The following is a 27,136-nucleotide window of genomic DNA, read 5'->3' as shown; positions in this document are numbered from 1 at the left end:
AGTCACAAGTGAATTGTTTGGAAATAAGAAGTAGTATCTAGCTTGGATGTTTCTAGCTAATTTTCTTTTAGCAAGTAACATCTCTCTGCCAACTTCGGTTGAACTAAAACTGCTAGGAACAAATCAAGAAAGTCTCAAGTTTCCCCAACAGTTTTCATCTATCTATCTTACAACATACTTATGGGAAAGCTTCCCAGGTTCCAAACTAGTTAAGGCGCACGTCATGGTAAACAATTTAACACAGTTCTGACATTTCACAGAACAACACCACAAAAAATAAATGAAAGGAGATGCCGAGAGGGGAAAAGAAAACAAGAAGAGTCCAGGAGGAAGAAACACCAAGGGCCACAGCTGCCACTATACCATCGCCTCCCCACCCTGCTCCTACCTTTCTCCTTTAAACACACTCCTCTCCCTCATTTCTCCTCCTCATCTCATCTCCCCGGCCGTATCCATCTCTTTCTCTCTAGCTCCCACAGAAACAAGCATGCAAATACTCGAGGAGCAGCAGCTGGCTACGCCATCCGCAGGCCTAATGGTAATTGCATCTTCCTCTGAAACTATCTTCTTCTTTAAGTCTCCGTTTTCCAAAAGGTGAAGATTTGGATGCGTATCTAGCTGGCCGTAGAATAGAATCATGGCTACTGCTGGGTGGGGAAATAGCTAGATGTGCAAGAAGAGGGGGGAGATTCGGAGCTAGGGATGTTTACCCTCTAAGAAAGCAATCTCATAAGAGAGATGGCAGCCTCACCTTTTCTACGCGGTTCCAACGAATGGTCCAAGAAGTGGCAGCTCGAGGGAACCGTGTATATTAAAAGACCAGCTCGAGCATGCTCTCTCTTAGTCTCTTCCACGCTTGTTCGATTTTTGGATTAGCTTTAGATCCATCGATCTTCCAATAATAATACTCCAGTGATCGATATCTTTGTTGGTATTGATCGACATCTTCCTTGCTTGCAATTCTTGATCGATCTGTGTTGATATATATTGCTGTCGATCGGGTGCTCACTGAATTTTTTCTTTGCTCCAACTCCAAGGTGAAGGAATCCGTGTCGCCGGGGTCAGGCTCAGGCTCAGGCTCGGCGGAGGCTGCAGAGAAGATGGGGAGAGGGAGGATCGAGATCAAGCGCATCGAGAACACGACGAACCGGCAGGTGACCTTCTGCAAGCGCCGCAACGGGCTCCTGAAGAAGGCGTACGAGCTGTCCGTGCTCTGCGACGCCGAGGTGGCGCTCATCGTCTTCTCCAGCCGTGGCCGCCTCTACGAGTACTCCAACAACAGGTGCCGTATTTTTTCTCTCCCACAAGCAAACGCGTGCATGCCAATGTTCATGTGATCTTGCCCGAATCGGAGCTGGCTACCTCCAACCTTTTTGGTTCTCGTTTGGGGGTGGAAAGAAGGGGAAAGGGGAGCTGCATCTTTCTTGCTATACTCGTTCTGTTAATTAACTGTCTTGTTCATTTCGGTGCTTCTGGAGGAGGCCGAAGCGGAAATCGCAACAGCTTCTTCTTCTTTGCGTGTGTGTGTGACTGTGTGTGCGCGTGTGTGGTAGTAGCTTGCATCTCTCTCTGTGTGCTGATGTTTCCGTTGCTGGTTTCGTTAGCGTTTGGGTGAGGTGAGCTAGATGTGTGGGTAGATTCAGCACAGTCTATGCCTTGTGAAGCATGTGTACATGCCTCTGAGCTCTTCTTGTGTGTAATGGGTGTCTGGGTTTGCTTGGGGCTTGGTGGTCCTCTTCTTTTCTTGCTCCATTTATGTTCTTTCCCTTCTTTCTCTCTGTGGTGTGTCGTGTGTGGGAGGGATGGAGGGATGGGAAGGTGAACCTTAGATCCCTCCTACCTCACGGTATATTTATTCCAGCAAGGCAGCAACATATATATGTATGTTTTCACACAAAATACAAGAAGTCATCTCATCTATTTTCTGATCTCTTCTTCAATTCTTTCAAGTTTTATTGCTTCGTTTCTGTTCAATTGTGTGTTGAGGCAGATCTGCTAGCACCTTTTCAATCTTTCTTAGGGCTTGGTATATCTGCAGTAACTTGGTAACTTTATGCAAGATTCTCTGTGTGTGTGTGTAGAGAGAGAGAGAGAGAGAGGGAGGGGGTAAGGCAGCACCATGTCATCTTGCTTCTTTTGCATCATCTCCTTGTGTTCCCGGCCAATGGTGGGTTAGGGTTAGGGTTCCATCCCATGTGCCCCCATCCCTCTGTCTCTGTCTCCTCGCGCTGTAGACGATACTGTTGTCTGAGCGTGTGGTGGCAGCTGCACTTCTCTCCTCATTAGAGAGCCATGTGTGGCGTCCTTTCACTTAACCAACGCTCATCACGAGACCTCTGGGCCCCTGCCTTCTGGCAGCAGCTCTGTACTTTTGAGGGCATGAGCAATGGTGGCATACACAACTAGCTGCTCCATGTAAAAAAGTTGTCAGAAGCAACATGGTCAATTTTATCTCTCCAATGGAAGCTACAACTTTAGTCAGAAAAAAGTGAGATGGGACCCCACAATTATGACACTATGTATCTCTTTCTCTCTCCAAAAAGAATACATTTTAGGCTTAAGATCCCACTTCTTGAAGAGGAAGCTGCCTCCTCATCCGAACCTACTTTGGACCACCCGAACCTAATTAAAGGTGTGAGGCAGTAGCTATAGGGCAGTGCATTGGGCATGTCTGAGGCGCCAAAACACCCAAGCCAGCACCACGGCAGTAAAGAAGAAAAGAGCGCACTGGATCGATCGTATACCTAGCTTTATTTTTTCCTCTACTTTCTTTGCTGCTTCATGAGGCTCTGATTTTCTAATATATATACACGAGTTAGAACTCATCTCAGAAATTTACATGTGCCTAGTTGTTCATGCTGTGAAATTGGAAGACAACATTAAATAACATGTCAAATATGAGACTCCTTTAACCTGATTTGTGCATACATATCTGCCTTTCATGTATAAGAATCATATATTATAAAATATCTAGACATTGAGAAGTGTTGGCCCCCTGATACCATTGTATGCACTATCATTGCTGAAGTTGTAGAAATGATTTACTTGTGCTCATGGCTAGAAAAATGCTCACTAAAAATCATGGAGCTTTCTTATTTACTACAAAAAGTACTGGCCTCAAATAAAAAATTAGAATTGTTATCTCATGCGTGTCTTTGAAAGAAAAGAAATTTAGTTGTTGTTAAATATAAGGTGTAATTTAAAAAAAAATATAACTGGAGAAAAGATATATGCATGCATATAAGTTCATACATCAACCTGGCATCAAACAGTAAAAATGTCCTAGACTTTCCTTCGAGACATTAATTTTCTCTGTTTGAGTAAAATATTTGTTTCAAACTACGAAATCCTCTGTCTATTTGATGCATGAGTTTAATTTAGATCTAATTCGTAGCATAGAGAGGATTTATATGCATGCATAAATTCATACGCGGCAATGTGTGATCAAGTAAAAATGTTGGGTTTCCCTTGAGACATTTTTTTTAGTTAACTGTTCGATTTTAACTACGAAATTCACACCTGAAATTCGAATACATAAGTTACTCCAAACTTTAATTTAGACCTAATTCGGAACAAAAGGTTCTACTACTTGAAGCATATCTACGCTGAGGAGTGACACGTAGTAATCCTGAATCCTCGTGACAAGTGACAACCCCTCCCTAGCTAGTGGTCTGTGTGTACAGTGATGTGAAGGCTGGCTATGTACGGAACCAAGCCAGTGTACGTTGCATCGGGTACAGCAGCGGAGAGAGAGGAAGGCTGGTAAAATGGTCTGAACTCTGAAGGAGCCAGTGGGTAAAAGAAGAGGCCCTAGCTGGCTCTGGTTCTCCCCAAATAAACACCGGGTAATAGCGTGCGCTCTCTGTTCATCTGCTCGCAGCCAATCATGGCGCGAGCAGCCAATGGCCTGCTCGACGATGCTAAGGTTCCGTCCAGCGGTGAGAGAAAATCTCCGTGAACAGTGCGCGTCCTTGTCAACAGTGGTTCTGCATTATTATACATGCGCGATACAATGGCGATGTGACATTCGCTCCATCTCGTCGGTGGCAGATGGTGGTGGTGGCGGCAGCAGCAGCGTGTATATAGTCGTGATGATGGTCTTTGAAGCGTTCTGTTAAGTGTTGGGCCTTGGAGAGGAAATTGGGTGACACGACGGTTTCTTGGTGTTTTATTTTGTGTGGTTTCATATTGTGCTATAGAGTGATGGATGGACAGAAGGATGGAGTAAGATTTGGCCAATGGATCTTGTCTGCCTGTGTTCCATAGAAATGTTTGTGCTGCCCGCAGCACCATTTGACAATTGGCATGTTTTTTTTCCGCCTAAGATGAAAGCATTGTTGCTCTCAGCAGATCTTGAAGAAAAGGACTCCAAAATCTTCATGCCGAGTTATCGGTGCAGAGAGTCTTCTCCACTTATAGCATACATTCGGATTTACTACGGCAAAACAAATTTGTTTGAAATTTGTTCTTGACCTACAAGATTTTTATTTTGAAGAAACTTCCTTTTTCGGTGAATATTTTTGCGATTTTGAACGGTATCAAATTTTTCCTGCATTTTGTAGCTCGAGAGAGTCCTGACTGATTCCATAATGACCTGAATTGTCCCCTTTTTTTTGCAGTAAACAACTGAACATGCTTTTCAAATTCTCATTGTTAGAACACACTAGCTGATGCATTAATACATGGACTAACAAAATACCATGTCATGGTCTTTCCGGATGAGACTGGTAATTAGCTTGTGTAAAATAATTATTAATTAATGTGAAAATTGTTCATGACCTAAATGGGGACTATATGAAATTTCAAGCAATGGAGGTCCAAGATAGAATGCTTCACACCACTCTTACATACGTATGTAGAGTTGTTGACATCTGTAAGATATCCACCAGTACAAAATTTAGCCAAGTACTGAAGATGTTGGTGCAGACCACCACCTGGCTAGCTAATGTCAATGTTTCAATATTGTAAATCTAGTGATTCCTTCAATCAAAATAAATAATAAAGTAATACAACCATTGATTAAGGATGAACTGGTCCAGACAACTGCATAAACTCTTCCATTTTTCAGAACTTATGCGGTTATATTTTTATTTCTGTAGCACCACTAATCATTTTCCTACACTAATGTTGGCACTTTTATTTTGAATTCAAAGTTCTAAACATTCCCACATTAACGCTAGCTTGCATATAACCATTGATCGCATGAAATTTAATCAGTTAAAAAAGACCAATCTAATAAATGAATGTATTTTATGTCTTGATATCAATCTAGGTATTTTTTGACAGGTTTGATATCAAACTAGGTAATTCAGCGTCTTCTGTCTAGTACTGCCATCATTTATTCTATCTGGATTTCATAATTTCCTCCAAATATCTGTATCCAGACTTGGGAGTTTTGAATAGGAGTCACATCAGGGCCACTGGCGTTCAAAGAAAAATATTGCATGTCAAATCAGGGCATGTCTAAAACCAGATGTTGAAATCTTTCCTTAAATGTTATGTGAGCAACACTTCTCGGAAAAAATACCATGTCAGCGTGCATAGCTATATTGGAGAATTAACACGAAAGTGACTGCTGGATTCAGTAACATAGAATACAAGCACAATTGGTGTAATTCTAGAGTCAAATGCAATATACGGATGGTTAGCTGAATACTGTACCCCCAAGTCCTGTTCATACAGAAAAGGACCTCGGTAAAGAGCGACCATATACTGTTGCAGCTACTAGCCCACGGAGTGTTGTGACCTTTGTCCAGCGTGGCATGTGATGCTTGTGCTTCCTATACCTTGTGGATTTCACACTGTTCTTGTTCAACAGAACAGCGTAACTTTCTATACATTGTCAGTAAAGTAAGAAACAAATATAATTGACTAGCTTGGTCTATTTTTGGTATTTTGACCTTGTTTAGGTCAGTGAATATGTGAGAACTATATGTATATGTGGCTGTGGATGTAGCAATAATTAACTAAATTCATGGTCTTGAATCTTAACAACCAACAGTCTAAACTATCCTCATGTGTGAGAATTATATGTAAGTGTAGCAGAATTTATTTTTATCACTGTCCTCCCTGATCCACCTTTATATTCTTAAATATTTGGTTTCAAAATTTTGCCTATAATATAATCCCGTTTCGTGAGAACTGGATTAATTAGTACTATCACCTACAGTTAATCAATGTGGTATTTGCTAATAGGAGGTTCATATGCATACGTGTACAGTGTTCTAACCTCAGGGTATACCCAAATGCAGTGTGAAGGCAACCATTGAGAGGTACAAGAAGACGACGAGTGACACCTCCAATGCTGGTACAGTTGCAGAGATCAATGCCCAGGTAACATCATACTATGTCACTCAGCAAGTCAACAGAGAGTATTTCTAGACCCTGCCTCCTAGATGTCATGCTGTCCTAGTCTACGGAAACCGTAGGCAACATTCTATCTAACTGTGCTCCGGTGTCAAATATGAATCCTCTGACCAAAATCTTCAGATTGGACATCCTGGTCACAAGGAAACTTATGGTTATTACACAATGGGAAGTCCAGTGAGACTAAATCCAAAGAGAACCTGTTTCGACCAGCAGATCATCTATTTTTAGTTGTCCGCTGGACAATCTTATGCATGATTCTAAGAGGCAATCGCATGCATATCTTGGACATGAAATAAAAAAAACTGCATTACAAAATACTACCACCGCGCCTTGCCTACCAAAACTTCTTATATGTATTATGAAACAGAGGAAGTAAGAAACAAATATAACCAATTCTTTTCCTAGTTAATGATATTGATATGTTCCTCCGTACACTGCTTAACTAATTCTCTGGTTTAGATTTGGTCAGACCGTCAGAGGTAGATCCTGTAGGCGTATGCACAGATGTTGCTATGTACTATGAACTATTTTCTTAGATTAAAGAGTCGGAGTGATGTTTTGGCACATGGGTGCGTATGCTCCCTTTATTTTGAAATACATGTTCGACACATTTTAAAATGTCAAAAAAATTGAAACAAAAATTTCGCACGTACATCTTCATCTGCTACGCGCTCACAAAGTCGTTTCATGAAAAATCGACATGTCATGTGACGTGTGTAAAAAAGAAAAAATTCGGTGCTGAAACAAAGGCTTGTCACAAGATAAATTTTCTCTTTTTCGCTTAGACTACAAAAAATATCATTTTTTCGTGAAACTTGACGAATACACATATATTATGGAGATGTACATGTAAATTTTTTGTCAAATTTTTTTAACAGTTGCAACTATGTTTTTATGGTAGAGGGATCATATGCACCCGGGAGCCGAATTGAGTTTCTGATGTACCTGTGTGTCAAGAATATTTGTAGTCTCATAAAACTAATATGGGACATGCTTGCAAGATGCACTTGAATACCAGTATTGTTGAGGTGGACTTGTGTGTGCATATTGGAATGAGACATTGCACAATCATTTAATATTTATTGTTTGCGTAGAAGTGCATATGATAATGTAATATCGTATGAATTTTTCAACCATCATTAATTGTCGACGTAAGTCTAGGGACAACAGTCCTACTACTACATGGCTATAAATGTGTTCGTATTACTGGTTACTTGGGTTTCTAAGTAGTACCACCACGCGCTAAAATTAGCTGTCGTGTTATGGGACTGCTCATAATCTATGTTTCGTTCCAGGTTGTTTTGTCTAAATTTAGTTGTTTGGGTATGCAAATTGTTGTTAATTTCTAGGATCGGTAGGATCAAGAGGTGATTTATGTTGCATGGAGTCATGGAGACGTCCCAGCATGTGTGATTGTAACCACTTTGGGGTTACTTATTATTCTGAAACAATGTGCTGAAAAAGTATTCCGAAGTTCCCTATTCTGTTTTTGCATAAAATAACTAACATAGATTGTAAAATTGTGCCTCTTTTACGAAAGAAAGCAATGCTCAATTCGAAAAGTATGTTCTTATACCAGAAATTCTTTCTAAAAACATATGCAATAAATTAATATGGATGAGTGGAAATTCATATTAAGTAAGTTTCGAACTGAAAACTGGAGCATTCATTAGTCATCCACCAATACCAATATCTGAAATATTTCTAAATGAACTCAAATTACAAACTCGCAGCACTACCAGCAGGAGTCTGCCAAGCTGAGACAGCAGATAACCAACTTGCAGAATTCCAACAGGTTTATTATTTCATCAACTTAGATCTTTGTCGATTCGGCTCATGAAGGAAGATCTATTTAATTGTTTAAATTGACTCGTATGTACATTGATTCTTTAGGACCCTGATAGGGGATTCTATGGCCACCATGAGCCACAGAGACCTGAAGCAGCTAGAGGGAAGACTGGACAAAGGCCTAGGAAAGATCAGGGCAAGAAAGGTTCAGTTTCCTACAAGCACACATCCATGGTTGATTAGGTTTAAAATAACTATTTTGTTTCTCTAACTACTGAGCTTTACATTACCTGCAGAATGAATTGCTATGTGCTGAAATTGAGTACATGCAGAGAAGGGTAATACAGCAAAGCAATAGCATAATTTTCTTGCTAATTTTCCTCTATTTTGCATCAAATATTGAAGTTACAAGATGAGTCCTTTTCAGGAAATGGAGCTGCAGAATGACAACTTGTACTTGAGGAACAAAGTAAGTATTATCTCTTCCTCACTGAAGAAAACTGCATGTGACCTCTACATAAAAGATCTACACTGTATATAACTTACTGAAACTCTAGGTCATTAACTAATCAATGCAGGTAGCTGAGAATGAAAGGGGGCAACAGCAGACATTGAACATGATGGGGGCGGCTTCCACGTCGACTGAGTACGAGCAAAATATCAGAACCTTCCTGCAGTTCAACATCATGCAGCAGCCTCAGTACTACCAGCAGCAGGAGGACCGAAAAGCTTTCAACACAGGTAAATTATTCTTCTATGCTGTATATTTATATGTACACTAGTTCAAAAACGAATATTAGAGTCGGTTCTACATATAAATACTCATTTAAATTCATCCTTGGTGTTTTGAAATGCATGTAAATAATTTAAAACATAAAAATTCTGAAAAAAAAGAGATAAAGTGGCTAAACTGATAAATGACATTCTATACAATTTCTGACTTTTAGGACTAGAAACAGGCAAAAAGAAACAAAACTCCAGCTACTAGTAGTGCATTACCAATCTGTGTTGCTCTTTACCCTTGATTATTTCCAGTGATTTTGCGTATGTTTCTTCAATAACAAATAGAGTTCTGAATTCAATTTTGTAGGGAGAAGTATTATCTAATATTAATTGTGTCACATTTTGTGCAAATTTGATGAGAATTTTCTCAACTCTTTGAAACAATCAAATGTTCATTAATTCATACAAAGAAGAATGTTTAAGTGCTCTCTTGACAAGATAGTACATTTTAACTAAACATCTCTGTATTGTAATGCTTTACTCCTCTTATCTGAATTGCAGTTGAAAGGTGAACGATGGATCTGCACACAACTATCTCGACCATGTGCCTTCAAGTAAAATTGAAGCTATATAGCTGTGAAATTATATACATTATTACTAGAACTTCCCATGAATGCGTGTATTTCTATACACGCAAAATCAACATTATCCCATAATTAAGGCTTGGCGCCACCAATGCAATGTATCTGTATCTACGGTTAATGTGTGATGATACTACTTCATTCCTTGCAATCCAGATACTTCTTCGCATAAATTATCTATATCTACCTGTTTAAATGCAAAGTTGGTGTCTGTTTTTTCTATACATTCCATTCATGAATCGTATACATAAGTGCCATTTCGCTGCAACTGAACCTGGATATAGTACGTAGTTGATAACAATACAAGGATGCAACAAGTGTTAAGCACATACCTAGTTAAATGGAGTATTGATCGACTACTTGAAATCAAAGTTTGTCATGGAGGCCGAGTCGAAGCTTTGCTGCGGCGTGAGCATCCTGGGGTGCGGCAATAGCGCACCGGACACATCGCCCCACCAGTCGTTGCCATGTTTGATGTACCAGTCCGCCGTCTTCTTGATCCCCACCTCCCACGGCGTGCGCTCCGACCACCCGAGCGCCTTGAGCTTCTGGTCGTCGATGAAGTATCTGTGGTCGTTGAAGGGCCGGTCGCTCACCGTCCGGATAGCCTCTTCAGGGTTGAGGCCGAACATCCCGCAGATGTGGCGCGCGACGTCGATGACACGGCGCTCCCTGGTGGTGCCGATGTTGTAGACGCTTCCAATCTGGCCCCGGTGAAGCACAACGTCGAACGCCTCGGCTACGTCGTCGCAGTAGAGGTAGCTCCGGGCGTGGGAGCCGTCGCCGTGGACGGGGAGGGGCCCGCCGCGCATGGCGAGGAGGATGAACTTGGGGACGAGCTTCTCCGGGAACTGCTGCGGGCCGTAGACGTTGTTGCCACGCGTGGTGATGGCCGGGAGGCCGTAGGAACGCGCGTAGGCCATGACGAGCATCTCGGCGGCGGCCTTGGTGGCGGAGTAGGGGTTGGTGGGGAGCAGCTGCGAGGCCTCGTGGTTCCCCACGGCGGCGTCGCTGTCCGTCTCGCCGTAGACCTCGTCGGTGCTGACGTGGACGAAGCGGCGCACGGCGCCCGGGCCGGCGCGGCGGCAGGCCTCGAGGAGGACGTGGGTGGCGATGACGTTGTTCTTGGTGAACTCGAGGGAGTTGCCGAAGGAGTTGTCGACGTGGGTCTGCGCGGCGAAGTGCATGACGGTGTCGACGCGCTCGCCGAGGAGGAGGTGGAGGACGAGGTCGGCGGAGGCGACGTCGCCGCGGACGAAGCGGAAGTTGGGGGAGGCGAGGGCGGGGGCGAGGTTGCTGAGGCTGGCGCAGTAGTCGAGCTTGTCGAGCGCGAGGACGCGGTAAGACGGGTGGTCGCGGACGAGGCGGTTGGCGACGTGAGACGCGATGAACCCCGCCGCGCCGGTGATGAGGATGCTCTTCGGCACGTACTTCTCCGGCGCCGGCGCCGCCGAGGTGGAGGCCATGTGCGGCGCGGCGGAAGAATTAGTTCAGTAGATTAATCCTGGGGTTTCTCATTATAGATCCGCATTCGTAGGCCTCACCTGTGGGGAATTAAGAGCACAGACGGTCCCGAAACGCAGACTTCGTTAGTGCACGCACATACACTACACACTTTGTTTTCCCAGGCCGGAGTACCAAAGCGTACTGTACCATATTTTCAGGCCTAGAACGTGTACAGGACAACTACAACTTGCTGCAATGAACAAGCATACTATGAACTCAACACCTGAGCTAATTTGAGAGTAGATGGCCAGACTTAGTTGATCCCAAAAAAAGATATCATGTTGGACTCACCTACAACATACATTGTGTCCCTCAAGATCAACCTTAGACAACAACGAGCACTCGACGAGCACAACATAGGACCTCCAAGCAGTGTCTCCGAACACGATGCTCTAAGCGGAGGAACAACGTCGGGCGTGGCCATCGCGTTGATCTGGCTCCAAACCTAGCTTTCGCCCGAAGAAAACTACCAACCCCAAGTTAGAGCGAGGGTGATGTTGAAATGCATCGGTGCCACCTCCAAGGAAGGGAATGACACCCTCGAGTGCCATCGCCATCGGCACTGAACAAAGACGGGCATGAATTCTTCTGTGTATCGCCGCACACCTCCACCCTTCTCCACCTTTTGGACATGCAACATCGTCCATGATGGCTCGCACCATTGCCGCAGCAACACCTCGTTGTCATAGCCACAATATAGCGGTCCACCGACACCTTGGACGTAAGCGAGCATGCAGTTCAACCTTCTCCAGCACGACTTGAGATCTCACAGTCTCAAACCAACTCCCGCATTGCCAAGGTACTTCTTGCATTGTAGCCGCCATGTCCATTCGTTTGCCGCAATGATCGTCACAAGCACTGCAGCTCCGGTCAGCCAGAAACCCACAACCACCATACCCTAGAGCAACGACCTCCATGGCCTACATCAGGCTTGTGTTGCTGCCATCAAATCCACGCGCGGTCGCACCTCCACCGCCTCCTACTACCGCTAGGACCACCACCTCGCACCACAAGCTCCTCTGCTACACGTCACCTACACCACCGCTTGGAACAAACACCTAGGGACTCCCACCATGCGTCCTCCTCCAAGCGCAAGACCCATCGGTGACGCACCCTCCATTCCCGTCGCCTTCAACTACCAGGTGCAGCCACCCCCACCGGAGCCAGTTGTGGCAGTGTGATAGCCTGCAAGAGCACATTTTCGTGGAAGTATTATTGAAAGTACAGAGATGTAAACCTAGATGGGGGAATATGTTTCTACAAGTTTTAATTCTTTCTTTACAATATTAGGCTTTGCGGAATATAAATGTGAGCCTAACGCAAAACTAAGTGAGACACCATATATGATGATACAAGTAACTCAAGCACGAAGGCTCTCACAGGCATATATATCACAAGTAAAGAGTTCGGTTAGGGATAACCGAGAGCACGCGGAAATGAAGGTTTATTCCCGTGTTCCCTTCCTTTGCAAGAAGGTACGTCACGTTTGGAGAGGTGGGGATCCCACGAAGGATTTCCCAACGCCACGAAGGCTCACCTTCTTCTCCGAGCCTATCCCACGAAGGAATAGCTCTTTCACTTGTGGTAGACTTTGAGGAAGCCTTCAAACCTTCACAATCTTGTCAGGAGCAAATCCACAGTCCGGATGCTTCCGGACGCTTTTGCCCACCTAGGGTTTCCAAGAAACCCTAGAGAGCAAGTATCTTGATGAATACAAGGGGGGACAAGATTTGGCTTGGTGGAACTATAGATCAAGACCTCCTCTAGCTTTTCCCCGAAGGGATTTGATTTTGGGTGGAGGAGGAGGGAGATATGAGGCTTTTGGTGTTTCTATCAATGGAGTATGAGAGAGAGAGAGAGAGCTCAAGAACATTTTGTAGTGTAGTGCCTAACCGTTCCAAGCTAGGAGAATTGGTATATATAGGTCCATGGAAATCCAACCGTTGGGGACCGTTCACGACTTGTCCAGCTCAGCGATCTATCGAGGAGGCCGGTCTGCCGGGTCTGGCGTCGGACTGGTCGGTGGCACGCCCGGTGCCGCCGAGCCACAGACCGGGCCGGCCGGTAGCCGTCGGGCTTGGCACCGGGCCAGTGCCAAGCGAGCGCTTCGAGTACCTGGATCCGCTCCGGTGTGCACCGGTATAGGAGTCGGCATTCGTCGGGCGGTCCGGTGCTGGAGCCGGTGTCACCGGGCTGGGCGCCGGGCCAGGCGGCAGAAATCGGATGTTGGCGCTGGGCTTGAGGCGCCGACTCCCTGGAACGAGCCCGGTGTGCACCGGTGTCAGGGCCGGTCTGCGCCGGACCAGCCGGTGTGGCACCCGGTGCCACCGGACCAGACGCCGGCCTGAGGGAACTGATGTTTCCCTTTTTCATCGAAGTGGGGGGGTCTCCCTTCACCTTCTTGTTCCATTGATACACCATTATGCATGTTAGACTAATACCTGAGAATAATCTTGTAGGCATGTATTAGTCCGATTACTCTAGCTATGGTGTCATTGTAACCAAAATAATGGATAAGGGTAAAATACCCTTACAATTATTTCCAATTTTTATATCGATCTCAACAAGGAGCTTAGGAAAGTCTTTATATGTGGTGTTTCTGTCGCACTCAAGGTGTCACTAGTCTTCAGTAAATTGACTGCAAGAACTGAGATGGAAATGAGTGAGTATAAATAGATGATTATTGAGTATTGTACAGTGTAAAAGTAAATAACATAAAAATAAATAGTACGAATATTGTTTGGAGTTTACTGCAGATAAAAAGCTAGGCACGGAGAGATATGGTTTATGGTGCTAGCGAATGTGCCAGGTGGAACAAATGATGTAAGTGATTATAATACTTATTATTAGTGTGCAAGTAGGCGAGCAACCAGTATGATAGTCAATACTCCTCTTGAAAGATTTTATTGACTCCATTGATCCTTTTGCATGTTACCACAAGCCATGGTTAGCACAACAATTAAGGTCGTGCGGCCAGATCAAGGCTTTAAACTTGATGGTCCTTGTATTTCTCAAGTTATACTAGCTTCTCTTTGATATCGGTCGTGTCACTCGGGGGTCACCGACTCATTATCAAACAAGTTCATGCCAATGAGATCTCAAGATCATGTTGTTTAGGCCCTTAAATTAGACAACAAGCATTAGTCGTACATAGACAATCTTTCTCGCGTAGAATAATCACAACGATAATCAAAAATAGGTGAAATTAAGATAGGCACACCAATCTCACGAATCAACTACATCTCCCATGCCTATGGGCTTTTACCCGCACATGAGAGTAGAATAGCGCAATGATATAATCATAATGTAAATAGAGTTCAGCTCGATATTACCATAGCAAGCCACAATAAGAAGGAAGATCAAATCCAATTCAAACCAAAGTATGAATAGAGTCTTAAACCCTAATCTTTAAATTGTGGACCTCTATCTCTAGCAAAGGGGAATTATGGATGAGTGAATGATCAAGAGGTTGGAGATCTTGGAGGGAATCAATGGAATTCTTTCTTATAGATAAAATGCATGGGAATGCCCGACTTTAAATTAATAAAACCCTTAGGTTCAGACATTCCCTCATGATCGCGAGAGCGACGAAAACAGATATTCAGCCCCTAGGAGTACAGAATGGTGCCACAACTGTGATGGGTTGTCGCAGATAGCGAACAAGCTAAGGAAGGCGTCTTTTAGCGGAATCTCCCCAATCCACCAGTCCAACCAGAAGCAGGTCCGGCGCCCGTCACTGACCACATACTTGGCACCAAGTTTGAAATAGTGATTGGGCCCACTTAGGTATTATGATGTTCACCGTCAACTTTCCGGACACGTGTCTATGTCGTTAGCAATACGAACATCGGTAATATAGAAAGACTAAAAGAGTACATGTCGGTAACAATGATAACATAATTGTTTCACCTCGGGTTATGTAAAGTATTACAAAGCAATATGGCATGTTCATGAACGTACTAAGGAATGTCTGATAAGGGGGATTGATACGTCTCCGACGTATCGATAATTTCTTATGTTCTATGCCATATTATTGATGATACCTACATGTTTTATGCACACTTTATGTCATATTCGTGCATTTTCTGGAACTAACCTATTAACAAGATGCCGAAGTGCCGATTCTTGTTTTCTACGCTGTTTTTGGTTTCGAAATCCTAGTAACGAAATATTCTCGGAATTGGACGAAATCAAAGCCCAGGGGCCTATTTTCTCACGAAGCTTCCAGAAGTCCGAAGGAGAGACGAAGAGGGGCCACGGAGGGGCCACACTATAGGGCGGCGCGGCCCCCCTTGGCCGCGCGGCCCTGTGGTGTGGGGCCCCCGTGCCGCCTCTTGACCTACCCTTCCGCCTACAAATAGCCTCCGTGACGAAACCCCCAGTACCGAGAGCCACGATACGGAAAACCTTGCGAGACGTCGTCGCCGCCGATCCCATCTCGGGGGATCCAGGAGATCGCCTCCGGCACCCTGCCGGAGAGGGGAATCATCTCCCGGAGGACTCTACGCCGCCATGGTCGCCTCCGGAGTGATGTGTGAGTAGTCTACCCCTGGACTATGGGTCCATAGCAGTAGCTAGATGGTTGTCTTCTCCTCATTGTGCTTCATTGTTGGATCTTGTGAGCTGCCTAACATGATCAAGATCATCTATCCGTAATTCTATATGTTGTGTTTGTCGGGATCCGATGGATAGAGAATACTATGTCATGTTAATTATCAAGTTATTATACATGTGTTGTTTATGATCTTGCATGCTCTCCGTTTCTAGTAGAGGCTCCGGCCAAGTTTTTACTTTTAACTCCAAGAGGGAGTACTTATGCTCGATAGTGGGTTCATGCCCGCATTGACACACGGGACGATGATGAGAAAGTTCTAAGGTTGTGTTGTGCTTGTTGCCACTAGGGATAAAACATTGGCGCTATGTCCGAGGATGTAGTTGTTGATTACATTACGCACCATACTTAATGCAATTGTCTGTTGCTTTGCAACTTAATACTGGAGGGGTTCGGACGATAACTCTGAAGGTGGACTTTTTAGGCATAGATGCGGTTGGATGGCGGTCTATGTACTTTGTCGTAATGCCCAATTAAATCTCACTATACTTATCATGTCATGTATGTGCATTGTTATGCCCTCTCTATTTGTCAATTGCCCGACTGTAATTTGTTCACCCAACATGCTTTTATCTTATGGGAGAGACACCTCTAGTGAGCTGTGGACCCCGGTCCATTCTTTAATATTGAAATACAAATCTGCTGCAATACTTGTTTTTACTATTTTCTCTGCAAACAATCATCTTCCACACAATACGGTTAATCCTTTGTTACAGCAAGCCGGTGAGATTGACAACCTCACTGTTTCGTTGGGGCAAAGTACTTTGGTTGTGTTGTGCGGGTTCCACGTTGGCGCCGGAATCTCCGGTGTTGCGCCGCACTACATCCCGCCGCCATCAACCTTCAACGTGCTTCTTGGCTCCTCCTGGTTCGATAAACCTTGGTTTCTTTCTGAGGGAAAACTTGCTGCTGTGCGCATCATACCTTCCTCTTGGGGTTGCCCAACGAACGTGTGAAATACACGCCATCAAGCTCTTTTTCTGGCGCCGTTGCCGGGGACGAAGAAAAGTTACACCGCAAAGATTTCTAACTCCCACGTCAACTACGCGCCAGCTCTTTTTCTGGCGCCGTTGCCGGGGAGATCAAGACACGCTGCAAGGGGAGTCTCCACTTCTCAATCTCTTTACTTTGTTTTTGTCTTGCTTTATTTTATTTACTACTTTGTTTGCTGCACTTATATCAAAACACAAAAAAATTAGTTGCTAGTTTTACTTTATTTGCTATCTTGTTTGCTATATCGAAAACACAAAAAAATTAGTTTACTTGCATTTATTTTATCTAGTTTGCTTTATTTACTGTTGCTAAAATGGCCAACGCTGAAAATACTAAGTTGTGTGACTTCACAACCACAAATAATAATGATTTCTTATGCACACCTATTGCTCCACCTGCTACTACAGACAGAATTCTTTGAAATTAAACCTGCTTTACTTAATCTTGTCATGAGAGAGCAATTTTCCGGTGTTAGTTCCGATGATGCTTGCTGCCCATCTCAATAATTTTGTTGAACTATGTGAAATGCAAAAATATAAAGATGTATATGGTGACATTATAAAATTAAAATTGTTCCCTTTCTCATTAAGAGGAAGAGCTAAAGATTGGTTGCTATCTCTGCCTAAGAATAGTATTGATTCATGGACTAAATGCAAGGATGCTTTTATTGGTAGATATTATCCCCCTGCTAAAATTATATCTTTGAGGAGTAGCATAATGAATTTTAAACAATTAGATAATGAACATGTTGCTCAAGCTTGGGAAAGAATGAAATCTCTGGTTAAAAATTGCCCAACCCATGGATCGACTACTTGGATGATCATCCAAACCTTCTATGCGGGACTAAATTTTTCTTCACGGAATTTATTGGATTCAGCTGCTTGGAGGTACCTTTATGTCCATCACTCTTGGTGAAGCAACAAAGCTCCTTGATAATATGATGGTTAATTACTCCGAATGGCACACGGAAAGAGCTCCACAAGGTAAGAAGGTAAATTCCGTTGAAGAATCCTCTTCCTTGAATGATAAGGTTGATGCTATTATGTCTATGCTTGCGAATGATAGGACTAATGTTGATCCTAATAATGTTCCATTAGCTTCATTGGTTGCACAAGAAGAACATGTTGATGTAAACTTCATTAAAAATAATAATTTCAACAACAATGCTTATCGGAACAATTCTAGTAATAACTATAGGCCATATCCTTATAATAATGGTAACGGGTATGCTAATTCTTATGGGAATTCTTACAACAATAATAGGAATACACCCCTGGACTTGAAGCCATGCTTAAAGAATTTATTAGTACACAAACTGCCTTTAACAAATCTGTTGAGGAAAAGCTCAATAAAATTGATATTCTTGTTTCTAGAGTTGATAGTCTTGCCTCCGATGTTGATCTTTTGAAATCGAAAGTTATGCCTAATAGGGATATTGAAAATAAAATTTTTACTACAGCAAATGCCATCCAAGTTAGAATTAATGAGAATATAAGATTAATGGCTGAACTGCGTGCTAGGTGGGATAGAGAAGAAAATGAAAAACTAGCTAAAAAGGAAAATGTAGCTAAAGTTTGGACTATTACCACCACTAGCAATGCTAATGCTTCATATGTTGCTGCACCTCCTACTATCCATGATAAAATAATTGGTGTTGGCAATGCTTCTACTCCTAGTGCAAAGCGCGCAAAATTACCCGAAGCTCGCTAAAGCTACTGAAAGCTGCTTGTGATAAAGCTGCTGAAATTTTTTCCAACCTTGGGGATGATAATCCCATTGCTTTAGATTGTAATGATTTAGATTTTGATGATTGCCATATCTCTGAAGTTATAAAGTTCTTACAAAAACTTGCTAAAAGTCCCAATGCTAGTGCTATAAATTTGGCTTTCACAAAACATATTACAAATGCTCTCATAAAAGCTAGAGAAGAGAAACTAAAGCTTGAAACTTCTATTCCTAGAAAGCTAGAGGATGGTTGGGAGCCCATCATTAAAATGAGAGTCAAAGATTTTGATTGTAATGCTTTATGTGATCTTGGTGCAAGTATTTCTGTTATGCCTAAAAAAGTCTATGATATGCTTGACTTGCCACCATTGAAAAACTGTTATCTGGATGTTAATCTCGCTGATAATGCTAAAAAGAAACCTTTGGGGAAAGTTGATAATGTTCATATTATGGTTAACAATAACCTTGTCCCCGTTGATTTTGTTGTCTTGGATATTGAATGCAATGCATCTTGCCCCATTATATTGGGAAGACCTTTTCTTCGAACCGTTGGTGCTACTATTGATATGAAGGAAGGTAATATTAAATATCAATTTCCTCTCAAGAAAGGTATGGAACACTTCCCTAGAAAGAGAATGAAGTTACCTTATGATTCTATCATTAGAACAAATTATGATGTTGATGCTTCATCTCTCGATGTTACTTGAGATACACTTTCTGCGCCTAGCTGAAAGGCGTTAAAGAAAAGCGCTTATGGGAGACAACCCATGTTTTTTTACCTACAGTACTTTGTTTTATATTTGTGTCTTGGAAGTTGTTTACTACTGTAGCAACCTCTCCTTATCTTAGTTTTATGTTTTGTTGTGCCAAGTAAAGTCTTTGATAGAAAAGTAAGTACTAGATTTGGATTACTGCGCAGAAACAGATTTCTTTGCTGTCAACGAATCTGGGTCTAATTCTCTGTAGGTAACTCAGAAAATTATGCCAATTTACGTGAGTGATCCTCATATATGTACGCAACTTTCATTCAATTTGAGCATTTTCGTTTGAGCAAGTCTGGTGGCCTAATAAAATCCATCTTTACGGACTGTTCTGTTTTGACAGATTCTGTCTTTTATTTCGCATTGCCTCTTTTGCTATGTTGGATGAATTTCTTTGATCCATTAATATCCAGTAGCTTTATGCAATGTCCAGAAGTGTTAAGAATGATTGTGTCACCTCTGAACATGTGAATTTTTATTATGCACTAACCCTCTAATGAGTTGTTTCGAGTTTGGTGTGGAGGAAGTTTTCAAGGATCAAGAGAGGAGTATGATGCAATATGATCAAGGAGAGTGAAAGCTCTAAGCTTGGGGATGCCCCGGTGGTTCACCCCTGCATATATTAAGAAGACTCAAGCGTCTAAGCTTGGGGATGCCCAAGGCATCCCCTTCTTCATCGACAACATTATCGGGTTCCTCCCACGAAACTATATTTTTATTCGGCCACATCTTATGTACTTTGCTTGGAGCGTCGGTTTGTTTTTGTTTTTTGTTTTGTTTGAATAAAATGGATCCTAGCATTCACTTTATGGGAGAGAGACACGCTCCGCTGTTGCATATGGACAAATATGTCCTTAGGTTCTACTCATAGTATTCATGGCGAAGTTTCTCCTTCGTTAAATTGTTATATGGTTGGAATTGGAAAATGCTACATGTAGTAACTCTAAAATGTCTTGGATAATTTGATACTTGGCAATTGTTGTGCTCATGTTTAAGTTCTTGCATCATATACTTTGCACCCATTAATGAAGAAATACTTAGAGCTTGCTAATTTGGTTTGCATATTTGGTTTCTCTAGAGTCTAGATAACATCTAGTATTGAGTTTTGAACAACAAGGAAGACGGTATGGAGTCTTATAATGTTTACCATATGTCTTTTATGTGAGTTTTGCTGTACCGTTCATCCTTGTGTTTGTTTCAAATAACCTTGCTAGCCTAAACCTTGTATCGAGAGGGAATACTTCTCATGCATCCAAAATACTTGAGCCAACCACTATGCCATTTGTGTCCACCATACCTACCTACTACATGGTATTTATCCGCCATTCCAAAGTAAATTGCTTGAGTGCTACCTTTAAAATTCCATCATTCACCTTTGCAATATATAGCTCATGGGACAAATAGCTTAAAAACTATTGTAGTATTGAATATGTACTTATGCACTTTATCTCTTATTAAGTTGCTTGTTGAGCGGTAACCATGTTTCGGGGACGCCATCAACTATTTCTTGTTGGATATCATGTGAGTTGCTATGCATGTCCGTCTTGTCTGAAGCAAGAGAGATCTACCACCTTCATGGTTGGAGCATGCATATTGTTAGAGAAGAACTTTGGGCCGCTAACTAAAGCCATGATTCATGGTGGAAGTTTCAGTTTGGACACATATCCTCAATCTCATATGAGAATAATAATTGTTGCCACATGCTTATGCATAAAAGAGGAGTCCATTATCTGTTGTCCATGTTGTCCCGGTATGGATGTCTAAGTTGAGAATAATCAAAAGCGAGAAATCCAAAATGCGAGCTTTCTCCTTAGACCTTTGTACGAGCGGCATGGAGGTACCCCATTGTGACACTTGGTCAAAACATGTGCATTGCAAAGATCCGGTAGTCCAAGTTAATTAGGACAAGGTGCGGGCACTATTAGCATACTATGCATGAGACTTGCAACTTGTAAGATATAACTTTCATAACTCATATGCTTTATTACTACCGTTGACAAAATTGTTTCATGTTTTCTAAATAAAAGCTCTAGCACAAATATAGCAATCGATGCTTTCCTCTTTGAAGGACCATTCTCTTTACTTTTATGTTGAGTCAGTTCACCTATTTCTCTCCACCTCAAGAAGCAAACACTTGTGTGAACTGTGCATTGATTCTTACATATTTGCATATTGTACTTGTTATATTACTCTATATTGACAATTATCCATGAGATATACATGTTACAAGTTGAAAGCAACCGCTGAAACTTAATCTTCCTTTGTGTTGCTTCAATACCTTTACTTTGATTTATTGCTCTATGAGTTAACTCTTATGCAAGACTTATTAATACTTGTCTTGAAGTACTATTCATGAAAAGTCTTTGCTATATGATTCACCTGTTTACTCATGTCATCACCATTGTTATGATCGCTGCATCCACTACATATGTTTACAAATAGTATGATCAAGGTTATGATGGCATATCACTTCAGAAATTATCTTTGTTATCGTTTTACCTGCTCGGGACGAGCAGAACTAAGCTTGGGGATGCTTGATACGTCTCCGACGTATCGATAATTTCTTATGTTCTATGCCATATTATTGATGATACCTACATGTTTTATGCACACTTTATGTCATATTCGTGCATTTTCTGAAACTAACCTATTAACAAGATGCCGAAGTGCCGATTCTTGTTTTCTGCTGTTTTTGGTTTCAGAAATCCTAGTAACGAAATATTCTCGGAATTGGACGAAATCAAAGCCCGGGGGCCTATTTTCTCACGAAGCTTCCAGAAGTCCGAAGGAGAGACGAAGAGGGGCCACGGAGGGGCCACACTATAGGGCGGCGCGGCCCCCCCCTTGGCCGCGCGGCCTTGTGGTGTGGGGCCCCCGTGCCGCCTCTTGACCTACCCTTCCGCCTACAAATAGCCTCCGTGACGAAACCCCCAGTACCGAGAGCCACGATACGGAAAACCTTACTGAGATGCCGTCGCCGCCGATCCCATCTCGGGGGATCCAGGAGATCGCCTCCGGCACCCTGCCGGAGAGGGGAATCATCTCCCGGAGGACTCTACGCCGCCATGGTCGCCTCCGGAGTGATGTGTGAGTAGTCTACCCCTGGACTATGGGTCCATAGCAGTAGCTAGATGGTTGTCTTCTCCTCATTGTGCTTCATTGTTGGATCTTGTGAGCTGCCTAACATGATCAAGATCATCTATCTGTAATTCTATATGTTGTGTTTGTCGGGATCCGATGGATAGAGAATACTATGTCATGTTAATTATCAAGTTATTATACATGTGTTGTTTATGATCTTGCATGCTCTCCGTGTCTAGTAGAGGCTCTGGCCAAGTTTTTACTTTTAACTCCAAGAGGGAGTACTTATGCTCGATAGGGGGTTCATGCCTGCATTGACACCTGGGACGATGATGAGAAAGTTCTAAGGTTGTGTTGTGCTTGTTGCCACTAGGGATAAAACATTGGCGCTATGTCCGAGGATGTAGTTGTTGATTACATTACGCACCATACTTAATGCAATTGTCTCGTTGCTTTGCAACTTAATACTGGAGGGGTTCGGACGATAACTCTGAAGGTGGACTTTTTAGGCATAGATGCAGCTTGGATGGCGGTCTATGTACTTTGTCGTAATGCCCAATTAAATCTCACTATACTTATCATGTCATGTATGTGCATTGTTATGCCCTCTCTATTTGTCAATTGCCCGACTGTAATTTGTTCACCCAACATGCTTTTATCTTATGGGAGAGACACCTCTAGTGAACTCGTGGACCCCGGTCCATTCTTTAATACTGAAATACAAATCTGCTGCAATACTTGTTTTTACTATTTTCTCTGCAAACAATCATCTTCCACACAATACGGTTAATCCTTTGTTACAGCAAGCCGGTGAGATTGACAACCTCACTGTTTCGTTGGGGCAAAGTACTTTGGTTGTGTTGTGCGGGTTCCACGTTGGCGCCGGAATCTCCGGTGTTGCGCCGCACTACATCCCGCCGCCATCAACCTTCAACGTGCTTCTTGGCTCCTCCTGGTTCGATAAACCTTGGTTTCTTTCTGAGGGAAAACTTGCTGCTGTGCGCATCATACCTTCCTCTTGGGGTTGCCCAACGAACGTGTGAAATACACGCCATCAGGGATCCCAGCAGATCCTCCTAGGGTGTTGCCCGATCTTTCACAGCGAGAATCCGGGGTAGTAGATCCTCCCAACAACGCGATGAACGCAGCATGGAGAAGAGGGACGAATCCAGCAAGCAACGGATCGATGAACGATATGCCTCAAACCTGAGCTAGATAATCCTTGATGAACACAAGAACCTTCGCAGCGGATATATTTCGAACTAGATAAACGGCAGCCGCGTACCCTCGGAGGGATGATACACGTGAACACACGCAACTGTTTTTAACCTAAAACTTGTCTACCTCAACCCTAGCCGCACCATCTCCTTATATGAGGGGGTGGTGGCCGGCCAGCCCCTAGTGGGCCTCTCTACCTTGGTTTGGATAGGCCCAAACCAAACTGACTCAAATCAATAAAAACCCTAATTGGCCCACATATGACCATTACATAAAATAAGATAACTAGGCTGGTGGAGTCCTGAAATTGGGCTCCACATAGGCCTCCATTCCCGTATCATCCTCCCCCCTTGAAGAAGCGTTGTCCCCAAAGCGTGAGGGTCTTCTCGAAAAGGTGACGTGATATGAACATCACACGTCCGCGCCGTCTTCAAGTCTTGCTTGCCTTCCACACCACATCCTCCCTCGTGGCTTGCTTGACTTGATACAACACTTGGCGCCTCCTTTATTCTCCATATGAGCTTGGACTTTGGCGCCAATACCTCCTTCTTCTTGCGAGGTTTTGATGGACCCCTGTGTCGCTGATCATGACCCTGCACAAAATGTGTAATGTCTGGGCCACATAAATATCTCACACGTCCATCCTTGCCTCGATGCATCCGCGGTGTCGCGGAAAACTGGACTGCAGTACTCCTAGAACGGTAGTGCCGCTGCCCACTGTCTCCACTGACGCGCTCGCCTCCCACTCCTCCCACGCGCATCTGCGCCATATGTACTGAAACACCATCAGCAAACATCATCAGTCTGTATACTTGCATCAACACAAATTGGAATTATAGCACATGCTGCAACGTCCACATCGATAACAAGTGTAGCTTCATCCGGCTTGTCACCAACAAGAACTGGCTTGTCATCTACATGCATGGCTGAAACATCACCAACATCAATGCTCGGAACATCATGCACCTCCTGCTGCACTTGAGGCTTGTGCAACTTCTCCTTACGCACCACTAACTCCACATCGGAATTGATATGATCATCACCCAAAGGCTTTAAAGTCCGTTGTTTGCCACCATGCATAAAAGAATATGTATTTGCTCTCCCAGCATGTGTCACACTACGATCATACTGCCATGGACGCCCAAGTAGCAATCCGCACACCTCCAATGGCAACACATCGTACTCTATCTCATCAACATAATCATCAACTGTAAATGGCACACGCACCTTGTTAGTAATTTTCAACATACCACAACTATTCAACCACTCAAGACGCTTAGGTTCAGGAAGACGCCATGTAGACAACCTCAATGCTGCCACCATCGCCTTGCTTATGCCATTAGTACAGCTACTACCATCAATCATCAACTTGCAAGCTTTGCCCTTTATAATGTACTGAGTCTGAAACAAACTCCATCGCTGACCCTTGTCAACTATCTTGCAAGCATCATCTTGTACCTTCTTGAGTTGTATTTTCAGCCCGCTCAATGGTACATCCTTCTCAACAGTCACAATAGTGCCCTTGGTATCAGAGCCAGGTTTCCTCTCCTCAGTGACTGCCTCCTTGTCCAACTCCGTGGACTTGACCCGAAATCTAGCACGCAGAAACTGCTTGAAATCTGCCCAACTAGACCTTAAACCAATGATACCCTCAACTATCAGAAAATCTTGGTACCATTCAGCCAGAACATCATCAACACGCCGGTATGCAATATCAAATTCAGTTTGGCCACCGAACGTACTATTAAACGCCTTGCATATCGCAATACCACCTTCAATGTGTGACTCCCAAAGCTGAAATTCTTCCTTTGTCGCTGAACAAGCCAACCTCCACTTGACGGTGGATGCATCGAAGTGCGAACTCGTCACAATCTGAAGGTAGTCGTGGTATATATCTTCCTTCTGAACCACAACACGTAAAACGTGAAGAAACATCAACATCATCAGCATGCAAAACAACACGCACATGTGAAACAGCAGCAACAGCAGCAGCTTGGCCGGTTAGGGTGCCGGTTTGGTCGGATTGGGCACCGGCCTGGACGGTCTGCGGCCCGGTCGAACCGGCCTGTACACCGGTCGGGCCGACACTACTAGGAAACAGCTTATCAGTGGCGCACCACTTTTGGCTATCAGTGGCGCACACTACTAGGGAAAAGCCTATAGGTAGAGGCAAGTGGTGTCGGCGCACCACCATATGCATGCGCCGGTGGAACGTGCTGCCGGCGCACCAAATACTAGCCGCGCCGGCGATGCCTGCCCACTACCGGCGCACCAGTGGATTCGACGCGCCGGCGCTTTTTCCTGGCATGGCCTCACCCAATTCGGGCCAGGCCCACGAAACATTGCCGGCGCACCAGCCCAGGAGCGCGCCGGCGGTAATTTGCTATTGCCGGCGCGCTCCTAGGCTGGTGCGCCGGCAATGTTTCGTGGGCCTGGCCTGAAGCAGATATAGCCGGATGGCTTATATACTGCCGGCGCACCCAGGTCCTGGTGCGCCGGCAGTAACCTGGGAGTTATTTCAGCCACCAACCAGCACTCACAAGCCACTACACTCACTCCTCCACACAACCCGACCCTTCTCCCAACCCACCTATTTTTTGCCCATTTCTACCCCAAATTTAGCCAATTTGACCAAACAAAATCATATTTTTTGAGCAAATCTTCCCTTCCTACATGCATCTCCCACATCCCTATGTAGATCTAGATCTATCTATCGCGCATTGACCGCTCAATCTAGATCTAGTTCTAGATCTAGAAAGTCGGCTTCCATACGCCATTGTCGCGGCGCGTCGTCTCGATCTCGTCGATAAATATATCAAACAAATAGGTGATTAATGAACAAATTGAGGAATGAAATTGACGTATGTTGGACATTTGAAGCAAAGCTCTCGTGTGTGGCATATATATATGTTGTGTTTGTGCTTGTGTGTGTTGGCGTTGAAAATGAGTTGCCAACGTTGCGCCGAAATGTTGATTCTTTAAGTTTCCGTTTCGGCACATTTGCGCGCTCCTATGTCCTACCGTGTAGGAAGGTCATGCCAAAATTTTCCGTGAAAACTACCGACGGATGCATGGTTATAATCAATTATATAATCTTACCGTGCAGGCGATAATGGTTATCGAGATGAGTGAAAGTGTCGTGATGAGATATCTAGAACACGCGATCATCGAAATGTATGAAAATAACCGCACGGAGGTATTGTGTCCGTGCTGAAGATGCAAACGAGTGAAATGGTTTGACCCCTATTCAGGCAAATTGCAGGGGCACCTGCTCACTAATGGTTTCATGCATGGACACACTCAATGGATGAGTGATGATGGCGCGGAGGTCAATGGGGCGACGACAGCAGGTGGTAATGGCCGGCAAGAAGGAGGGCATCATGATATTGATGACGATGAAGAGTTTGTCGCACAGGACGATAACCTTGACGACGACAATAACCTTGACGACAACAATAACCTTGACGACGATGAAGAGGTGCCGCTAGCTTTAGTCGTGCGGGACCCTCATCTTCAAGATCTGCTTCTTGAAAAGATGAAAGGCGCCAAGCGGAAATCAAAGCTTGAGCAACTCGAGATAGACTCGAATACTCCGTTGTACGACTCAGGTCGCGGGTTGGGGGAGTCCCGCTTGAGAGTAGCTCTCGATGTGCTGCAGATGAAGGCGAAACACGGATGGACGGACACAAGCGTCGACGACATTCTGGAATACGTGAAAG

At 43.8% G+C, this 27,136-nt stretch overlaps 1 protein-coding gene and 1 pseudogene across 1 annotated transcript; both read left to right on the top strand.

Moving 5' to 3' along the window:
- Positions 1-447: 447 nt before the first annotated feature.
- LOC124708133 (MADS-box transcription factor 58-like) lies at positions 448-9,549 on the top strand. The gene is made up of 9 exons (XM_047239822.1): positions 448-538; positions 1,038-1,282; positions 6,252-6,333; positions 8,103-8,164; positions 8,263-8,362; positions 8,454-8,495; positions 8,585-8,626; positions 8,736-8,898; positions 9,442-9,549. Exons 1-9 carry the CDS (start codon positions 488-490, stop codon positions 9,450-9,452), a joined length of 798 nt encoding a protein of 265 aa, XP_047095778.1. The 5' UTR covers positions 448-487; the 3' UTR covers positions 9,453-9,549.
- Positions 9,550-9,829: 280 nt separating this feature from the next.
- Positions 9,830-11,023, top strand: LOC124647411 (annotated as a pseudogene).
- The last annotated feature ends 16,113 nt before the right edge of the window (positions 11,024-27,136 follow it).

This window comes from Lolium rigidum, chromosome 4 (genome assembly GCF_022539505.1).
Source record: "Lolium rigidum isolate FL_2022 chromosome 4, APGP_CSIRO_Lrig_0.1, whole genome shotgun sequence".
NCBI lineage: Eukaryota > Viridiplantae > Streptophyta > Magnoliopsida > Poales > Poaceae > Lolium > Lolium rigidum.
This window is presented reverse-complemented; position numbering and strand designations above follow the sequence as displayed.

What these genes read in the sequence shown, in the direction of transcription:
- LOC124708133 (XM_047239822.1), top strand. Translation starts at nt 488, where the DNA reads ATGCAAATACTCGAGGAGCAGCAGCTGGCTACGCCATCCGCAGGCCTA. An exon ending in TACGAGTACTCCAACAACAG is followed by an intron (nt 1,283 to 6,251) that starts GTGCCGTATTTT and finishes ACCCAAATGCAG; the next exon opens with TGTGAAGGCAACCATTGAGA. An exon ending in TTGAGTACATGCAGAGAAGG is followed by an intron (nt 8,496 to 8,584) that starts GTAATACAGCAA and finishes AGTCCTTTTCAG; the next exon opens with GAAATGGAGCTGCAGAATGA.